The sequence below is a fragment of the Melanotaenia boesemani genome, chromosome 10 (genome assembly GCF_017639745.1).
Source record: "Melanotaenia boesemani isolate fMelBoe1 chromosome 10, fMelBoe1.pri, whole genome shotgun sequence".
NCBI lineage: Eukaryota > Metazoa > Chordata > Actinopteri > Atheriniformes > Melanotaeniidae > Melanotaenia > Melanotaenia boesemani.
The window spans coordinates 4,110,483-4,129,541 of NC_055691.1; the positions used below are offsets into that span (position 1 = coordinate 4,110,483).

Here is a 19,059-nt window from a genome sequence, read left to right on the forward strand (position 1 = left end):
AAAGGTGACCTGTCACACGGAAGGATAAAGATTAAACCAACATTCTTGTATCTCTGTACCTTTACAATCTTAATGAGCGTCTTCAGCTGGTACATGTGGAGGTGGAGGTCCAGTCTGTCAGTCAGCCAAATACACACTAACTTCATGATACTTGTGTACCATTGCTGAAAGAAACACAAAAAATTACAGGTTTGTATCTCAAAGAGTGAAATCATAATAGGAATTTTTATTCAATTGTTTATTATTAATTTTTTGGGTAAAGCTTTGTTTGTATGGTTAGAATCATGTTTTGTAAACTCTTACCATCAAATTACCATCATGGCCACGCACAAAAACTGCTATAAAACCATCATATATCAATATCTTTTCTGCTTTTTTTTTTTTCAAAAATCACTTAAAACAGTTTAGACCTGCTTAAAAACTACCAAACATTCAACCATTTCTTGGATTTAAACCCTTAAAATGCACGTTTGATTAACTTAACTATTACATTATTTGTTACAAAAAACACACAAAAATTAATTATTTTCCATATAATACATAGAAGAGGATTGGGTCTTTGGTGGTGATTAGACTGATTTGACTGCATTATTATAATTTCCATGTCATGTCAGATACTCCCTCTGGGGATCTTTGTGGCCAAAAATGCCCCACTGACTTACAGTAAAACTACAAATTGTAATCTCATAGCCATTACAGTTTAAAACCATTCATTATTTAATATCAGCATTTCATTTGGAAGAAAAAGAGCTATATTTGACATTTTTACTGTATTTCACCAGATTCAGCTATTTTCCCTTTTTAGGCTGATGCAGGAAATTACTGTATTTTTGCCAGTTACATTATGGAGCTAGCAACTACCATTGAGAGATTTATTTTTATGTTTGTGAAATAATTTGTGATAGTTAACATGTTTATTAGATGTTGACTAGGAAATTACATACACACACTCACACACATACAAAATGAAAATTTAGAAAAAAATCTTGGGTCACCCGGTAGGCCCACAGCCCCATGATATCACTACTTTTTTCACCACTTTATTTTTATGCAGAAAGGTAAACACTGAGCATGTTGAGTCCATCAGATTTTCAGATGCAGCAGTAAAGTCAGGGCTGAGATCAAACTGATGGATATGAAAGTTATTACTTCTTCAAAGGAATATCAATTTATGGAATTTGAGCTTATCGGTGACTAATTATGAGAGTATGCTCTAAGTTCAGTCAGTTATAAGTTTAATTAATGCAGCCTTTACAGTGTAAAATGATCAAATGTGAGGTCCTGTATGCTTCTTTTTCTGGGATTAATGATGTGACCACAGACTACTGGAGAACATTCCTTATCAAAGCATCCTTTAGCCTATTTATGAATTCAGTTAATTGCAAGCAAACACCCATGTTTAAGCTCAATGTTATGTTTTTCTTTACAAATATTTAAATGTCTCTGTAAAGAACATTTAGAATAAAGAGGTTATATCTGCTCTCTGAGCACAGACTGTTTATGGTCTCTCTGTATTTTGCTTTCTGAGTTTGGATGATAGCAGATTGCATGCTGACAGCTTGTGAAATGCCTCACTTCAGTCCCATTGATGACCCTACAACACAGGGTCAATGGATTTGCAGCATGAAAATGGCAAAACTCAAAGAGGGTAAAACATTTACTTATTCAAAGACATCCATTTACTGGAAAACTGCTGAATAGTGCATGTCAAGGAAAGAGTTCAGGGTTCTGCTTTGAACTTCAGAGACAGGAAAAAAAATCAGGTTCTGTCTTTTACCTGCAGCATTCAATAACTGCTGGTAAAATGCACACATTTTCAGCTAGCACACATACAAGAATGTTCAGGAAAATTGCTCTGACACCATAATGACCCATAATATTCAGATCTACTCTTTGAGCAAGCAAGCAGCCTTAACTTCACACAATGACAAGATCTGTAATTACCTTCCAATTTAAAGAGGGAAAACAGTCCAGAGGTTGTACTGTTGCACTTGTGAAAAGGCAAAACACATCGATGATCATTCAAGGTTGAGCAAATTTTTGATTTTGTCTATGCCTTTAGAACCTTCTGACTTCATTCATGTTAGCTCCCAATTATACTGAAGTAATGAAGCAGTTTTTCTCTCAGTCAGGCAGGAAGAAAATTAATCTCACAAATGAGGATTCAAATTCAACTATAAGCACTCAGAGAGTTCAGACCTTAGCCAAGCCATTGTATTTTTATTTATTTTTTGTCAATAATTGTGGGCGTTATTTTTTAGTTAAAAGCTTTAATGGCAAAATTATCTCTATCCCTCCATAGTAAAGAATCCTTTAAAAGTTCCTGAATCCAGACAGTAATCCGGATCACCCCTGAAATTCAATCAATTGTTCCCTATTCCATTTGTGACATTGACTGAAAATGTAATAAAAATCCATCCATAACTTTTTGAGTTATGTTGCTAACAGACAGACAGACAGACAAACTAACAGTGCTTGACCTCTGCTTTGGTGGAGGTAACAATAACGCTCTAATTTCACATCTGTTCAAAATGAACAGACATTTTCTCTTTAAACCTCTCCTTCTCTAGGTTAGTTTTTCCTGTCTCCTGTCTGAAGTGACATTCACAAAATAAATTAAGTATATCTCAACAATTTCCAGGGCTATTTATATAATGTGTCAACTTAGCTGAGAGAGAATCAGGGTATGAGTTACTGTTAGAGTAAATTTCACCGGGGAATACAACAGAAAATTTGAATGTGACACATTGTGTGGTTTGCTTGAAGTGGAGAAATTAGCAGAAGTTAGCAGAAGGTCTAAAGTGGACAGTCCTTTTCTCATGTTTTTGTTACATTCCCATAACTGCTTGGGGTTTGAATTGTGTTTCATTTTGAATGCCAATGCTTGGTAGAGTCTTTAAGCTGAGTTTCTCCTCGTCATGTTGGTAAGCAACATGTATGGATTGCTGCTCAGTAGTGTGTGAAAATATGTTCTGTACTGCACTTACGTCATGTTGCCCCTTGTACAGGGGGTTCTTATCAAGAAGTGGTTAAAAAGTCTCTTTTTAGGTATTCAAAAATCACGCATAGGTCAGAATTAGTGTCTTTTCATGAAAACCTTTCAAAGAAACTTATGTGTTGAACATAAGTTTGCAATCAAAAAAGTAGATTTTGTGTCAACATTAGAAAACAAACAGTTTTGTAGTTATCTACAACAGGAAACAACAGAAAGTCAAGTTAGCACTGGTTCCAACAAAGGTATGCAGAATACCACAACATGAAGCCACAACATGTCCAGCCTTGAAGCTGATGGACTACAATAACAGAAAACCACACTAGATACCATTCCTGTCAGCTAAGAACAGGAAACTGAGGCTGCAATTCACACAGACACATCAAAACTGGAGAATAGAAGATGGAAAAACCTTTCCTGGTCTCATGAGTCTCCAAAGGCTCAGAATATGGTGGAAACATCAAAAAAACATGGATCCATCCTGCCTTGGATCAACGCTTCAGGCTACTGGTGGTATAATTGTGTGGTGGGATATTTTCTTGGCCCACTTTTCTCCTCTTAGTACCAGAGTGGCCTGGTTTAAACACCACAGCCTCCCTGAATATTGTTGCTGACCATGTCCATCCCTTTATGACCACAGTGTAGCATCTTCTGATGCTACTTCCAGCAGGATAATGCTCCATGTTACAAAGCTAAAATAATCTCTAACTGGTTTCTTGAACATGACGATGAGTTCACTAGACTCCAACGGCCTCCACAGCCACCAGATTTCCATCCAATAGAGCAGCTTTGGGATGTGGTAGAATGGGAGATTCTCATTTCACCTTTCTTGGGTTTTGTTTGCTCTTTAGTACACTGCTCTTTAGTAAAGCAGACCAAACCACCTGAACAACATCAAGTCGTTACAGCTGTTTGCTAGGAGCAGTATTTCCAGGAACAACCACTGACCACCAACAAAGATGAAGAAAATCCAGCTCATTGATTGGCCAGGACCGAAAATGGCTCTTTCACTGCAAGGAAACAGTGGAGCAAAAAGTTTCTGCAGTCTGGTTTCTGTTTCTACTTTGGTGTTTAAGCCTATTACAAATTTCTCCAGAATATGTCCAGTATGAGCTGCAACTGTATGATGCTGTCATGTCACTATGGAGAAAAACCTCTGAGGAATGTTTCCAACACCTTGTCCAATCTCACAAAGACTGAGAACAGAACTGAAGGAAAAAGGGGGTCTAACCTGGTACTAGAAGGTGGACCTGATATAGTGGACAATGAGTGTATTTATATAATGATATATTTTTTAAACTTATTCATACATTCTTTTTTAAAGATCCTAACCAAACCAATCCCATTATGTCTAACCCTGTAGGTTTAACTTAGAATTGCAACCATTAGCGTGTGGGAGAGATGTAGAAAAGCCAACAGATGGAGAAAAAGTTTGAGAAAGGTGGGGTTTGAATTAGCAATCTGTTGCTTTAAAGTCACTTTTACTTTTTACTGAGTGCAGGTCAGATTAAAATTTGACACTCAAGTAGAACTAATCATGTGTTACATGGAGTACTGGATTACATAGATGAACAACAGAAAGCCTCACTGTGTCCTGTCCAAGTATATGGTGGTTAATCGTAGCTTGTTTAGCTTAGTGAGCATCCACCGCCCCGTCCAGGCGGCTGATAGCTAGCACCTGTACGCAGCACCTGAAAGCAATGAGAGGGTGAGTAGGCAATGGCAGCCAGGAAGTTAAAATACATATATTTTAAATGCAAAAAATATTATAAAAGGACATCTTTTAAAGGTTTTTATGTCTGAGTGTTGTCTGGTGGCAACATTGGACCATTGTGGAACAACTCATTAACATGAACGTCTAAAAGATCGCTTCAATTTGATGAACAAGAAACGGAAATCAAATTCCAGAGTTTCATCATAGCTTCACTTTAATGAACGCTTGTCAGTTTTCTGGATCCTGAATATTGTTGCTGGGTAAATATACCTAAACACACAATACCAACATTTCATGCAGCCATAATGCTGCTTTAAGGCAGCATATGCAATTTTCTATAATAGTATGTTGTCACCTCAGGGCAACAGTTGTGTTTCAACAAGTTTTTGTTATTTAATTAGCAAATAATTTGCATTAAATGATCAAAAACGGTTTTTGTGGAGCAAAACAGGAAAGCTGTTTCCTTTGAAAAAGAATGGCTTCAGTATGGCTTCCTGAGAGTCATGTGACAAATAAAAGCATTGTTGTTTGTAGTTTTGCAAATATAAAGAGTTGCACTTTAGAAAATGTGCCAGACTGAAAACTGATGAGTTAACTGACAACACAGTGCAATAGAGGGTTAAATAAAATACCCACTGAAGGCTGGGTACATAATGAATAAAGACTACTAGTCACAAAATCTAAAATGAAAAATTATATTAAAAAATGAATAGAAAAAAAGAAATATTAAAATCACAGCTAACATTTTTAACTAAAAGACATTAAAACATTAAAAAAAACAAAAAAAACTAAACAACTTCAGGTTTAGTTTAAAATGATCTAAAAAAATTTAATTATTTCAACATGTAGAAAAAAAAAGCTCCATATGACTTCATTTATCAAGATTTCCTTGAATTTAGCAATTTTCACAATCCTTTATAAAAACCTGTCAACAACACTCGTCTCTTTTAGCCTCTTCATGCTCATTGCTTCTCCATCATACTGCAGACTAAACATTTGCTGGGGGGTTTATCATTTATCAATACAATATCAGGATGCCACAGCTGCCTTTTGCTACTAACTGATTTGTTTATGTTTGCAGTTCTCGTGCAGTTTGAACACTGGTGTTATTTTTAAGTTCAAAGTGTGTCACTCCCTTTGGCTCAAACTCGGCTCACTTTTCCTCCACTCTGTCCCCTTTAATAAAAAGGACATAAAAACCTTTTTATCTCACATAAGTTTGAAACATTTCCAATTTACTCACATGCATCAACTGTTTTTTTTTCACCACGAAAGATTGCATCAATATCTGCTCACTACTCTGGGTCTGAGAGTAATTGTGCCTTTTCTAAAATTTATTTTCCCCTCATATACACTCACTGCCATCTTGATATTATCAACTTTCTCAGTTATTTTCTCTTCTTTTCCTCTATAGAAAACATATTTTTACACTGTAATTGTGCTGTATGCTATCAAGCTTGTAATAAATTGTAACATTTGGATAACAGAGCCTCAGAAATGCTGCCTGTATTGACTGTTTTCTTGATCTGCAGTTGTTGGAGCCTTTATTTCTCTGGCAGATGACTTTCCATTGAGCAGTTAATCAGCTGCCTGCTGGTTCCCTCCTGAGCTTTGTTAAGGTTTGAAAAAAAAAAAGAGAGAACGAAGATGACCCTTAATTGAGCTGATTAAAGGACGAGAGTGAAAACAGATGGAGGAAATATGTGGAGATGTGGATTATGGGGGGACCATCCAAAAACAATATGTGCATGATAATTCAGAGGTTGGTACCACAGTAATGAAAATATTTAAATATTTGACAAATACTCTTGCTGAACAGTGAAGTCCTACACTTAATAATGTACAATCTATTCTGTACAGATTCTAATAAAGATTGGACTCTGGAGCCATGGTGGAAGGTCATGTGGTCTGATGAGTTTTACACTGCTCGAAAGTGATGAGAGAAGCAGCTGAAGTAATGCAGACATCATGCTAGTGCCCACTGTACCAGCCTGTGGGGGAGGTGCTATGATTCGGGGGTAGTTGCAGTTGGTCAGGTCTGGGTTCAGCATCATTATGTGCACTCTCCCACCATCTATACAAGAGGGACTAGATCAAAGTCAAGATTTGATGCAAGCTGTTGGCTTTCCTTAACTAGGCTATTATTTATTATGAATTAGTTCAAACGGATTTGTCTGTAAAGTGCCCTGACATGACGTTGCTGTAAAGTGGTGCTAAAAAATAAAGCTGAATTGAATCTCAATGAAAAATGAATGCAACACTAGATGGAAAAAATCCGGTGACACTGAAGCTTATTGAAAGAATGCTACAGCGACTGCTGCTGTAATCACAGCTGAAGGTTGTCCAATGAAATATTACTGTGACCTTTTATTTGTTAGCGACTTATTTCTTTGCCAGGCAGTGAGTATATAGGACTGCTAGAGTTAGTGACAAGTTAATGCAAATTCTTTTTAACAGTGTTAAATGTACCACCTGCATAGTTTCAGGAAGTGGTGCAGAAATAATGTGCTTCTGCAGCAGAAATGGACATAGTATGGGTCTTTTAAATGGACAGTTTATCTTTAAAGCTCTGCAAGACAATTCTCTGAACAAGACTCAGGTCTTTTTTTTTATCTGCTGTTGATGTTGATGGATCTACAACAGTGCATTACAAAAGCATGATAAATATCCTGTTATGGAACATTTAGAAACAGATAAAAAAAAATCTAATTAATATGCGATCAATCGCAAGCTAATTTAGGACACTCATGCAATTAATCGCGATTAAATATTTTTAATAACTGACAGCTCTCGCTCTCTCTCTCTCTATATATATACATATATGTTATGCAATTGCACATAGCTAGGAAGAGGATTTTAGTAGAGGTGTACCACAGGGTGAATATGCCCTCTGTCCCCAATTTAAACCGTTGTATTACAGTTATTTTTGAGCATATATTTCATTCTCTATCCACACCAACAGGGTCTTTGGTTAGTACTTTAACAGAAATAGACAGACTCATGTGAGCATGCACATGAAGAAAAACAAACAAAAAAACCTGAGCATGTCAACAACTGTGTGTTTTCTCTATCTTTACTGCAGCATTGCAGCTCCTGCTGGTTATTTAAGTCCATTGATGCAGACGGCGTTCAAAGAAGAGGGCCTTTAAATGAATTTGACTAGCTTGCCGAGTAACACATAAACAAGACAATTGTGTAGTGAAAACATTCCTATCAGGAGGCCTGATGCAGGATTTGCTTCCTTTGTTACAAACAAAATGCACATATAAGTGTGTATGTGAAGGATACTGGAGGGCTCGATGAAGACACCAAGTCCTGGTAACCCTGCTGTCACCTCCTCCTTGGTGCATGACTGGGCGCTTATGAGCTCCATTAGACTCATTCTCCTCGCCCCCTCCCCAAACAAACACAAATCAGCACAGTGCAGCTCGAACTCACTCTGAACCCTCAGAGGAGCCAGTGGGTGGCAGAAATCCATCACTGCTTCGTGCTGCTAATGTATATGAACTTCTGAGCTGCCATGCCTAAGACACTGCATTCAGTCACAACGGTGAGCTGAGGCGTGTTTGACAACTTGTTGCTAAAATATTCTTATAAATCTAAATCTTGTAGGTGGGTGGGATGGGGGTCTGGAAAGACAGCCGACAGCATGGGATGGAGGATTGGTTAGAAGGGTTTTTGGTTCCAACAGAGTGAGCCAAATGCTCTCAATATTCCATAAGTGATAAATTGGGCAACAGAAGCAGACACTGTTTTCAGCATCAGAGCGACCTGCTGCTGCTCTGAAAGAGGAAAATCAAACACGATAAACACCGGACTGTCAGTTTGATCTCAAAGTATTAAGAAAGAATCACAGTACTAGCTTTATCTGACAAACAAGCTGGTACACATAAAGGAAAACTATATGATGAGAATGTGTGGAACTCAGAAAAACTTAAGACAGAGCCCCCCATTAACGTAAGACTGCATATTGCATTGTTTATAAAACCATTATTTATCATAGTTTGATAATGAAAAAAGAGATCACTTTCACTACAGTGTTGCTAACAGACCTCTATTTTGACTTGGAAATTATGAAGAAGCCACTTCCTGTCAAACTTCCCACCAATCAGTTTAAATTAATGGTAATGTCCAATCAGGAGCAGCGAAAGATCAATAAGTGAGCAGAAAGTTCTATGTCTGTCTGAAAGGAACAAAAAAATGGTCCTCTGTAACTGGAATAAAGCTTAGAAAATGCTTTTGATGCACACTGAGACAAACACGAGCTTAGTTGGAGTTGGTTTTTTGAGGATATCATCATCTTTATTTGTCAGACTCAAGGTCCATAAAAAGAAACATAGATAGTAGGTACGTAGTAGCATAAATAACTGTAAATTACAAAACACACCTGGAACAGAAAAGTTTCTGTTGTGTTTGATGCCAATATTTTTTTTACTGAATCCAAGACTCGAGAGAATGATGTGTAGATGAGAAAAGGGTTGGTCACTGTTGATCTGTGTGTTATTTCTACAAAGTATTCTTACTAATGAATTCTGTTTTCTTGTTTTGGTTGGCCTTTGTGGTGCTGTAGGTATTGATATTTTCATTTTACATCATTTTAAACTCAACTGAGGCTGTCCTGAAAAAATAATGTCTGGATGTTGACTGGGATTAAAGGGTTATGACTCTACAGGCAGCTTTACATACAAAAAGGTAATCCCTGAACTGGAGAAACTACTGATAAAATATTTTCTATTGTCCTTACAAAACCCCCAAATTAACAAAATAAAGAGGAGTTTGGCAAGTTTGAATAATCAGTTTTAACATACTGTTCAATAAGCAAAACAAGGAAAGTTACAAAAGTTTGTTTATTTCAGTGGTTTCGCATGAATCTGTCAATAGTGATGCTAAAATATTTAAGTTGTCAAGAATAATTTAACCATTCTTCGAATAATCTACCACTCAACTACAGTATAATATACAGTTTTTTCAGCCTTGTTCTGATAGGTTTGTCTTGTATGGACTGTAAACTCAGGCTCAGCTAATTACATGAAGCTTTGACAACCTTCATCTTCAATAAAACTAATGGAAGCATGTCTTTAGCCATCGCCTTTAAGGACACATTCACATGGCCGCTGTTTAGTCCACTTTCAATGAACCCTGGTCGACCTGAATGGACAGTACGGTTCATTTGGAGTAGTGTTAATGGGCATTTGAACTTTGGTAAGGACCAAAGAATGAAACTCTGGTCCGATAAAAAAAAACCCAAAAAACTGGGGGTCTCCTGGTTTGGATCTCTTCCAGTGTGAAAGCGAGCTGACCATCGAGTGAACCAAAGAAAGGAAGTGGCATAGTTCAGCATGGTAGATAGCTAGCTACCTCTGTGCTGCTCATACTGAACATATTCTGGAAAAAAATTGTATTAGGTTTGAACACCAAAGTAGAAACAGAAACCAGACTGCAGAAACTTTTTGCTCCACTGTTTCCTTGCAGTGAAAGAGCTATTTTCGGTCCTGGCCAATCAATGAGCTGGATTTTCTTCTTCTTTGATGGTCAGCGGTTGTTCCTGGAAATACTGCTCCTAGCAAACAGCTGTAACTACTTGATGTTTTTCAGGTGGTTTGGTCCGCTTTACTAAAGAGCAGTGTACTAAAGAGTAAACCCATGATGAAAGGTGCAAAGTTTTTCGGAATTCCCTGCCTAATCGAAGAGTGTCCCCCAGACTATCCTGGTGTGAGTGCGCCTTGAGAAGATGTCCATTATTTCCTTTTTACATCTAACATTATACTTCCTTCATCTGGTGAGAAAGGTAACCAATGACTGGGCAACCAGATGGACCTTCTGTTGGATGCTTCGCTAACATGACTGTGCATAGACATGGTAGACTTATGATATGCTAGCTTTATTTGAGAGTTCAAACTGGACCTCATCTTTGTTTATTTTCTTGAAGGAGCTCCACACAGGACTTTTTGCAGGTTCTCATCTTTGGCACTGCATGTTTCTTATAATTAGACATGATCGTCAAATCTCACACAGTGGCACATAGTTCTTACTAGGAATGGCAAAGTGTTGTGTTTTATTTCAGCAGACAGATTGGTATATTGATGCCACCTTATGGTAGCACATTACTACCAGGTGCTGGTTAAAATACGGAAATCCAATAATGAGAGTATAGTCACATTAACTACTCGATCTCTTACAATTAAGCAATCCCTATTTTCCTTCAGAACTGCCTTAATTCTTGGTGTCACCGATCCAACAAGGTGGTGGAAACCTTCCTCAGAGCTTTTGCTCCATATTGACATGACAGCATCACACAGTTGCTGCAGGTTTGTCTGTTGCACATTCATAAATAATAATAATAATAATAATAATAATACATTTTATTTAAAAGCGCCTTTCAAAACACCCAAGGACACTGTACAAAGGAACATTAATGACGAGAATCTCCTGTTCCACCACATCCCAAAGCTGCTCTGTTGGATTTAGATCTGGTGACTGTGGAGGTCGTTGGAGTGCAGTGAACTCATTGTCATGTTTAAGAAACCAAGTGAAGATGACCTGAACTTTGTGACATGGTGCATTATCCTGCTGGAAGTAGCATCAGAAGATGCTACACTGTGTTTCTAAAGGAATAGACATGGTCATCAACAATACTCAGGTAGGCTGTGGTGGTTAAACCAGGCCACAGTGGTTATAAGGGGCCCAAAGTGGGCCAAGAAATATCCCTTCTCACCATTACACCACATGTAGCCTAAACTGTTGATACAAGACAGGATGGATCAATGCTATCAGGTTGTTTCCTCCAAATTCTGAGCCTAGCATCTGAATACGGAGCAAAAATGGAGATTCAACAGACCAGGCAACGTTTCTCCATCTTCTATTGTCCAGTGTTGGTGAGTGTGTGTGAATTGTAGCCTCAGTTTCCTGTTCTTAGCTGACAGGAGGCACCCAGTGTGGTCTTCTGCTGCTGTAGTCCATCTGCTTCAAGGCTGGGTGTGTTGTGTGTTCAGTGATTGTATTCTTATACCTTGGTTGGAATCAGTGCTTATCTGACTTCCTGTTGCCTTTCTATCATCCAACCAGTCTGCCCATTCTCCTCTGACATCAAAAAGACAGACCACTGCTATTCACTGGATATTTTCTCTTTTTCAGACCATTCTCTGTAAAACCCTAGAGATGGTTGTGTGGGAAAATACCAGTAGATTAGCAGTTTCTGAAATACTCAGAACAACGTCCATGGTGTGGATGTCATGTGATTGGCTGATTATCTCAGTGAGAAACATTTGAATAAAAACTCACATCAAACACCCTTTCAATGTACAGCTCATCATTGACCCGATCTCTGAGGATGTCTTGGTTCTGCCGAACAAAAGTGATGTAGGTGTCTGCTAGATCCATCCCAGGTTTCTGCAGAACAGAGGACAAAAACAAGCCTGAAGAGTCTTCTTGGAGGAGTAGAGGGTAATCATACAGTTAGAAATACAGAGTTGCCGGTTGTGCAGTGCTGAAAATGTAAATGAGCTGGGTTGTAACAGTGTAATGGTGGATTTTCATGGTCCACAAGACAATAACAGTATATAGCAAAAATGAATCACATGCAAGCTGTGCATAATGACCTCTTGACACATTCAAAGCAGTAAAGTTGGACATTTAACCACATTATTTATTAAGATGAAATAGCACCAGATAATAATGGAAAGCATGCTGTGATATACGGAGAACTCATGATCTTTAACTAGTTCAACTCATTGTTTGCAACAGGCTCAATCCCATTTATCATTTCTACCCCTTCCCCTTGCTTTTCCCTAACCATTATTCCTTAAAACAAAGTCCCAAGAGAGTAGGGGGGAAGACATTCCCCTTGGAAATGAGATACTCCTGCTTTAACGCTATACGCCATCAGAAGTTGTCACTAGTTGTTACTTAAAACTAAGTGGAAAGCATCTATGACAACAAGAACAATCTGTGACAACAGCCCTGTGATGAACAGGGCCCTGAATAAATGGTCACAAGATGGAATTTAAAATAATTTTTACGTCCTTATTGATGCTGAATAAACATTTATGGGTGTCCTGCCTTCCTACCATCTTTGCCAATGTATACAGTGTATGTTGGGAAATTTTATCTTCACTTTTGTGTGATGTGCGGTCCTCGGCCATCTTTCTTTGGAGGGTTGTGTGGCCCTTACCCTTAGCACTTGCTCTTTATCCATAAGAGAATAGAGATAGCCCTTACCCAAATGTGAACGCGCGAAGGGCGTAAAGGGGGGACGTAACATAGTGGGGGCTCGTCCGGGAGCTTTTTTGTAATATTATAGTATATATTATTGTATACCACTTTATTAGATTTAGATACGTGTGTGTGGCGCGTGGTTTGAGTACCCCTCGTGGTGAGAGTGGTTGCTCTTACTGCTGCGTGTTTGTGTGGCTCTTTTCAGGCACGGTAGGTAATTTTGAACTCAGTTTTGTTGGCATTGTACAGGTAAGGTTAATTGTAGTTTTGTGATATGGCTATGCGGCGCACTCCGTTTGATCTGGATCGGTTCATAGTGGAACCGACTCTGGATTGTCTGGAGGCGTGTCGGAAGGATGATTTAGCCTTAGTAGCTGACCACTACGACATTCCAAGGCCGAAACAAATGCGGAAAAAGGAGTTAATGTCATTAGTGGTGGCAGGCTTGGTGGAACGGCAGGTGCTTCAGGTGCCTGCAGTTGCTGGGAAATCGGAGGATTCTCCTGATGAGGCTGTTCCCTCCACCGGTGGGGGTGGAGAGGAAGCTGAGCAGAGCACTCAGCTGGATCTGGTTGATATGGAGGAGGATAGCGAGGACGGTGATAGGCCTGCGACACCTGTCACGCTTCCCCGTTTTGAGCCTCTTCCACTCGACAGCAGCTCTGGTGCTTCCCCGTTGGGGGCACGGCACAGGCTTAAGCTGGCCAGACTTCGCATGGAAGCCCAGGAGAAGGCCCAGCAGCGACAATTCCAGTTTGAGATCAGAAAGCTGGAAATTGAAGCCGACAAAGCTGTGCGCTTGCGGCAGGTTGAGCTGGATGCCCAGGCCAAGGCCACCTCGCCGTGGATCTCTGCTGCCCCGTCAGGGTCTCAGAGTCCCGCGGCCCCCTATGACATAGCAAAGTTTGTTCCTTTTGTTCCGGTGTTTGGTGAGTCTGATGTGGACTGCTATTTTCCGGCGTTTGAGCGCATTGCGCTTGCGCTGCGGTGGCCGAAAGAATGCTGGCCATTATTGGTACAATGCCGGTTGACTGGTAAAGCTCAGGAGGTGGTAGCAGCGCTCCCTCTTGCAGCCAGCCAGAATTATGATATCGTGAAAGCCACGGTTCTGAAAGCGTATGCGTTAGTTCCGGAGGCATACCGACAGAAGTTTCGTGCCCACAAGAAGGAATCTTCTCAAACTTTTGTAGAATATGCGCGAGAGAAGAGCACGCTCTTCGATCGCTGGTGTGCGTCTTGTGATGTGACGACTTTTGAAAAGCTCAGAGAACTTATACTGGTTGAAGAGTTTAAGAACCGCTTACCAGAAGGGTTGGTGGTACACCTTAATGAGCACCGAGTGGATAACATAACTTCTGCGGCCACGTTAGCCGATGAATACGTGCTCACTCACAAAGTGGTGTTTTCGGCTCCAACCAAACCCACATTTAGAAAAACCACTGAAACTGAGAAAGTGAGAAAACCTGACGACAGAAAATGCTTTTACTGTCAGAAGCCGGGTCATTTAATAGCCAACTGTCGACTGTTGGCTAAGAAAGAACAAAACCCAGTGGTACAGAAAGAAGTTGGTTTTATAAAACAAGCTGAATCAGTGGTGAAAAGAGGGAGTAACCACATAGATCCTTGTTTTAAGCCATTTATAATGGCCGGAAAAATATCACTGAATGGCAGGAGTGAGGAGGAGAAAGAAGTGCAGGTGTTGCGTGACACTGGAGCATCACAAACCCTCATTTTGGCGGGTGCTTTGCCGTTTTCTGAAGCCTCATCCGAAGGCTATTGTGTTATGCTGAGAGGTGTGGAAATGGGTTATGTTCCCCGTGAAGTGCACCGAGTACATTTGAGTACTGATCTAATCACCGGAGTTTTCCCCATGGCAGTGTGTGATGAACTTCCCGTTGCTAATGTGACATTGCTTTTAGGGAACGACATTGCAGGTGGACAAGTGATGCCTTCCCTAGAGGTGATCAGCAATCCAGGGGAAAGTCATGCCGTAACGGGGGAAGCACCGACTGGTGTGGTAACACGCGCACAAGCGAGAAGATCACGTAAGAAACGTAACCATCGTGATGATGAAATTCATCTCGCTGACAGCTTTCTTGTTCCAACAGATACGGACGAAGCCGTGACAGAGCCAGTGGAGGAGAGCAGGGACCCCGACATAAAAGCTCGGAAAGCCCTGATCTCCCCTGCTGTCCCTCTGTTGCCGCTCTCTCGTGATCAGCTGAGGACCGCGCAGGAGGAGGATCCCACACTGCGCTCGTACTACTCCAAGGTGGTGAGTGCTGAGAGTGCTGAGGCGGACACTGTTTCCTTTTACGTGCATGAAGGAATATTAATGAGGCGGTGGTGTCCTGTTGTGCTTCCTGGTGCAGACTGGAATGTAGAAACACAGATTGTGATTCCGCAGGCGTATCGGCAACGTGTTTTGCAGTTAGCTCATGATGAACTATGGTCGGGGCATTTAGGCATCCGTAAGACCCATCAGAAGGTTTTGAAGCATTTCTTCTGGCCGGGCATGAAGGCAGACGTAGTGCGATTTATAAACAGCTGTCACCTCTGTCAGGTGGCAGGTAAACCTAACCAGCCAGTTCCTCGAGCTCCATTGCACCCGATTCCGGCTATAGGAGAGCCGTTTGAAAGACTGATAATCGACTGTGTAGGGCCATTGCCAAAAACTCGCTCTGGGAATGTTTTCCTGTTGACACTGATGTGTACAGCCACGCGATATCCAGAAGCCATCCCACTACGCCGAATAACTGCTAGATCAGTGACTAAAACTTTGGTAAAGTTCTTTTCATCATTTGGGCTCCCGCGTGTAATCCAGACCGACCAGGGGACTAATTTCACGTCTAAAGTGTTTACTCAGGTGCTGCGTGAGCTAAACATTCGTCACGTAACCTCTAGTGCATACCACCCGCAGAGCCAGGGAGCTCTGGAGAGGTGGCATCAAACATTAAAGGCGATGTTACGTAAGTATTGTTGTGCCGACCACAAACATTGGGATGAAGGAGTCCCTTACGCGTTGTTCGCCTCTCGTCAGGCCCCGCAGGAATCTTTAGGGTTCAGTCCTGCCGAGTTAGTTTTCGGGCACAGCCTTCGTGGACCCCTCAAACTCCTCAAGGAGGAGTTGTTGGATCTACGAACAACTCCGAACCGTAACGTTCTAGACTTTGTGACAACCTTCCGCAATCGTCTTATTCACGCTCGTGAGTTCGCAGCAGCTACGCTGAAAGAGTCACAAAGTACCATGAAACGCAAGTATGACAAAACAGCTGTCACTAGACATTTAAGAGAAGGGGAGAAGGTTTTGGCGTTGCTCCCTCTCTCCAGTACTGCCCTGTCTGCTCGCTTTTCAGGGCCGTATGTTATTCGCAAGCAGCTAAGTGACACTGATTACATAATAGCGACTCCCGATCGGAAACGGAAGACGAGAGTCTGCCATGTCAACATGCTTAAGCCGTACCGGTCCCGTGAAATAGAAGTGGTGAGCGACCGAAACTCTGGTGATATTTCGGATAGTGTTGCGTTAGTGGTAACTGGTTCAACTAAAACGGATGCTGGACTACCCTCGCGAGTAGAGGCCGTGTTGACACCTCGTCTGCCAAATTCCCAGATGCTGAAAGCCTTGCCGGCAGCGCTGCAGCATCTGTCTAAAGAACAAAAGGCCGATGTGTTAAGTCTAGTTTCTAACTACTCGGGTTTGTTCAATGACGTACCAACACAAACCACCATTGTCAAACACGACATTGATGTGCAAGGTGCTGTCCCCATCAAGCAACATCCGTACCGTGCCAATCCAACTAAACGCGCATTAATGAAAAATGAAACTGAGTATTTGTTAAGACACGGTTTGGCGAAGCGCAGTCATAGCGCTTGGAGTTCCCCCTGTTTAGTAGAGATGAAGCCCGATGGATCACCCCGGTTCATCACGGATTACCGTAAAGTGAACTCGGTAACCGTACCTGACGCGTACCCCCTTCCGCGGGTAGATGATTGTATTGATGCTGTAGGTTCAGCACAATTTGTGAGCAAGTTAGATTTACTGAAGGGTTATTGGCAGGTTCCCCTTACAGACAGGGCATCGGAGATATCTGCCTTCGTGACCCCGGATCAGTTTCTTCAGTACACTGTGATGGCGTTCGGTATGTGCAACGCCCCAGCCACCTTTCAGCGTTTAGTTGACACCCTATTTGGAGATGTTCCCCATTGTAGTGCTTATTTAGACGACGTGGTCGTTCATACGGATACCTGGGAGGAACATATGGCTACGCTGACTGACATATTTTCACGGTTACAAGATGCGTCTTTGACCCTGAATTTAGCTAAATGTGAATTTGGGAAAGCCACTGTCACATATTTGGGTCGCCAGGTGGGACAAGGGGAGGTCCGACCGATAGCCGCAAAAATAGCAGCTATGGCAGCTTACCCTGTCCCTGACTCTCGTAAAGCGTTGCGCAGGTTTTTGGGTGTCACCGGGTATTACCGCTCGTTTTGCAGAAATTACGCCACAGTGGTTGATCCGTTAACCACGCTGATGAGTCCCAAACGCAAATTCCAGTGGACTCCAGAATGTCAACATGCATTCGAAAGTGTAAAGGCGTTATTAGTACACGCTCCTGTGTTAAGGGCGCCGGATTTGGGCCGGCCCTTCAAGTTGGATGTAGATGCTAGTGCTGTGGGGGCGGGTGCCGTGCTTCTTCAGACCGGTCCTGATGGCATTGACCATCCCGTGAGTTACTACTCGAGGAAGTTCAACCGGCACCAGCTCCATTATTCTACAATAGAGAAGGAGACGTTGTCATTGGTGTTGGCGCTTCAGCACTTCGAGGTTTATGTGGGATCTTCTCCTGTGCCGGTCCGCGTATTCTCCGATCACAACCCGCTTACCTTCCTGAGTCGCATGTACAATCACAACCAGCGGCTGATGCGCTGGGCACTGATTGTACAAGAATACAACATTGAGATTCATCACAAAAAGGGAGTAGAGAATCTCTTTGCTGATGCCCTCTCCAGGGTTTAGAGAAATGTGAAAAATGTGTGCTTTAAACTTTGCATTGTGTGAAAAAAAAAAGAATGGTGTATGCAGGTGGTGAAGACTGACATGTCTAAGAAGCCATGTCTTAAGGGGGGGAGTGTGACGCCCGCCGGCTTATCAGCCAGCCAGGAGAGAGTTGCAGGACGTGCTGGAGACGCTGACAGTGGAGGATGCCCAGCACCCGCCTCCCCTGATCCCTGATTGGCCGCCTTACCACTCACTCCCCAAACAAGCTGTCCAATCCGGAGAAGAGGCCTCCTTTAAGACAGAGTCATCACCATCATTCGGGGCAGCTGTGGATTGTGGGACACATGCCTGCCAGTTTGAGAAAGATTGTGGATTGTGTGGTTTAAGAGACTTCTCTGTGCGAGTTAGCGATTTGGTTTAGTGATAAATACCTTTTTGTGTTCTGAGCTTTAGTGCCGTCCCTGCCTGAAAGAAGGAGGTTTTTGTGTTTAGTTTATTAGGAGTTTGGTTTTGTTTTGATAGAAGTCCGCCTGAGAGCGTGTGTTTATTTTGTTTGTTAATTAGTCCGCCTGTGTGCGTGTAGCCCGTTTTGGGGACATTTTTGGTTTGTTTGTTTGTTTTGTTACTAAGTAGAGTTAAGACTAATTGTTAAATACCCGACAGGGACACTTTGAGTTGTTTATTTTGTATTATTTGCCGGTTAAGGGTTGTTTGTGTTTTGGAACCCATTTTTGTTAATAAACATTATTGTATTTCATTTACCCTTGGTCCGGCCATTCCTGTGTTACAGTCCTTTTGACCCCTGGACGTAAAGGGGGACGTAACAGGGTAGAAATGGGATTTAGCCATTTTGTGTAATGTTCATTTTGTTATCAAAGGTCTTACCCATCAGAGTTTTCATTCCTCTGCACCACTCTAATTGCCAACAGGCAATCCAGGCAAATGCTTGTGTTAGAAAGGGACTCTGAGGGCCGACCAACTTTATTTTGACACAGAGCAGTGATAATGTTGAAAATGTATAATGACAATGGTTGGTTTCCAGGCGTTGGCCCTACGCACACCTTTCACTCTTACTGCTTGTAGCGGTGTGTCTTACACAAACAAACAGTTGAGAGCACGTTCATCAAAATGAAGAGA

The 19,059-nt window shown here is 41.5% G+C and overlaps 1 protein-coding gene across 2 annotated transcripts in view; it reads right to left on the bottom strand.

Annotated features, from left to right (window-relative positions):
• The window catches only part of cadps2 (Ca++-dependent secretion activator 2), a 224,303-nt gene that overhangs the window by 3,290 nt on the left and 201,954 nt on the right, over positions 1-19,059 (bottom strand). For both annotated transcript variants that reach the window (XM_041996780.1, XM_041996779.1), the window contains 2 exons: positions 11,988-12,095; positions 60-164 (listed from right to left, as the gene is read on the bottom strand). In XM_041996780.1, coding sequence (XP_041852714.1) covers positions 60-164; positions 11,988-12,095 — 213 coding nt within the window. The remainder of the gene's footprint in view (positions 1-59; positions 165-11,987; positions 12,096-19,059) is intronic.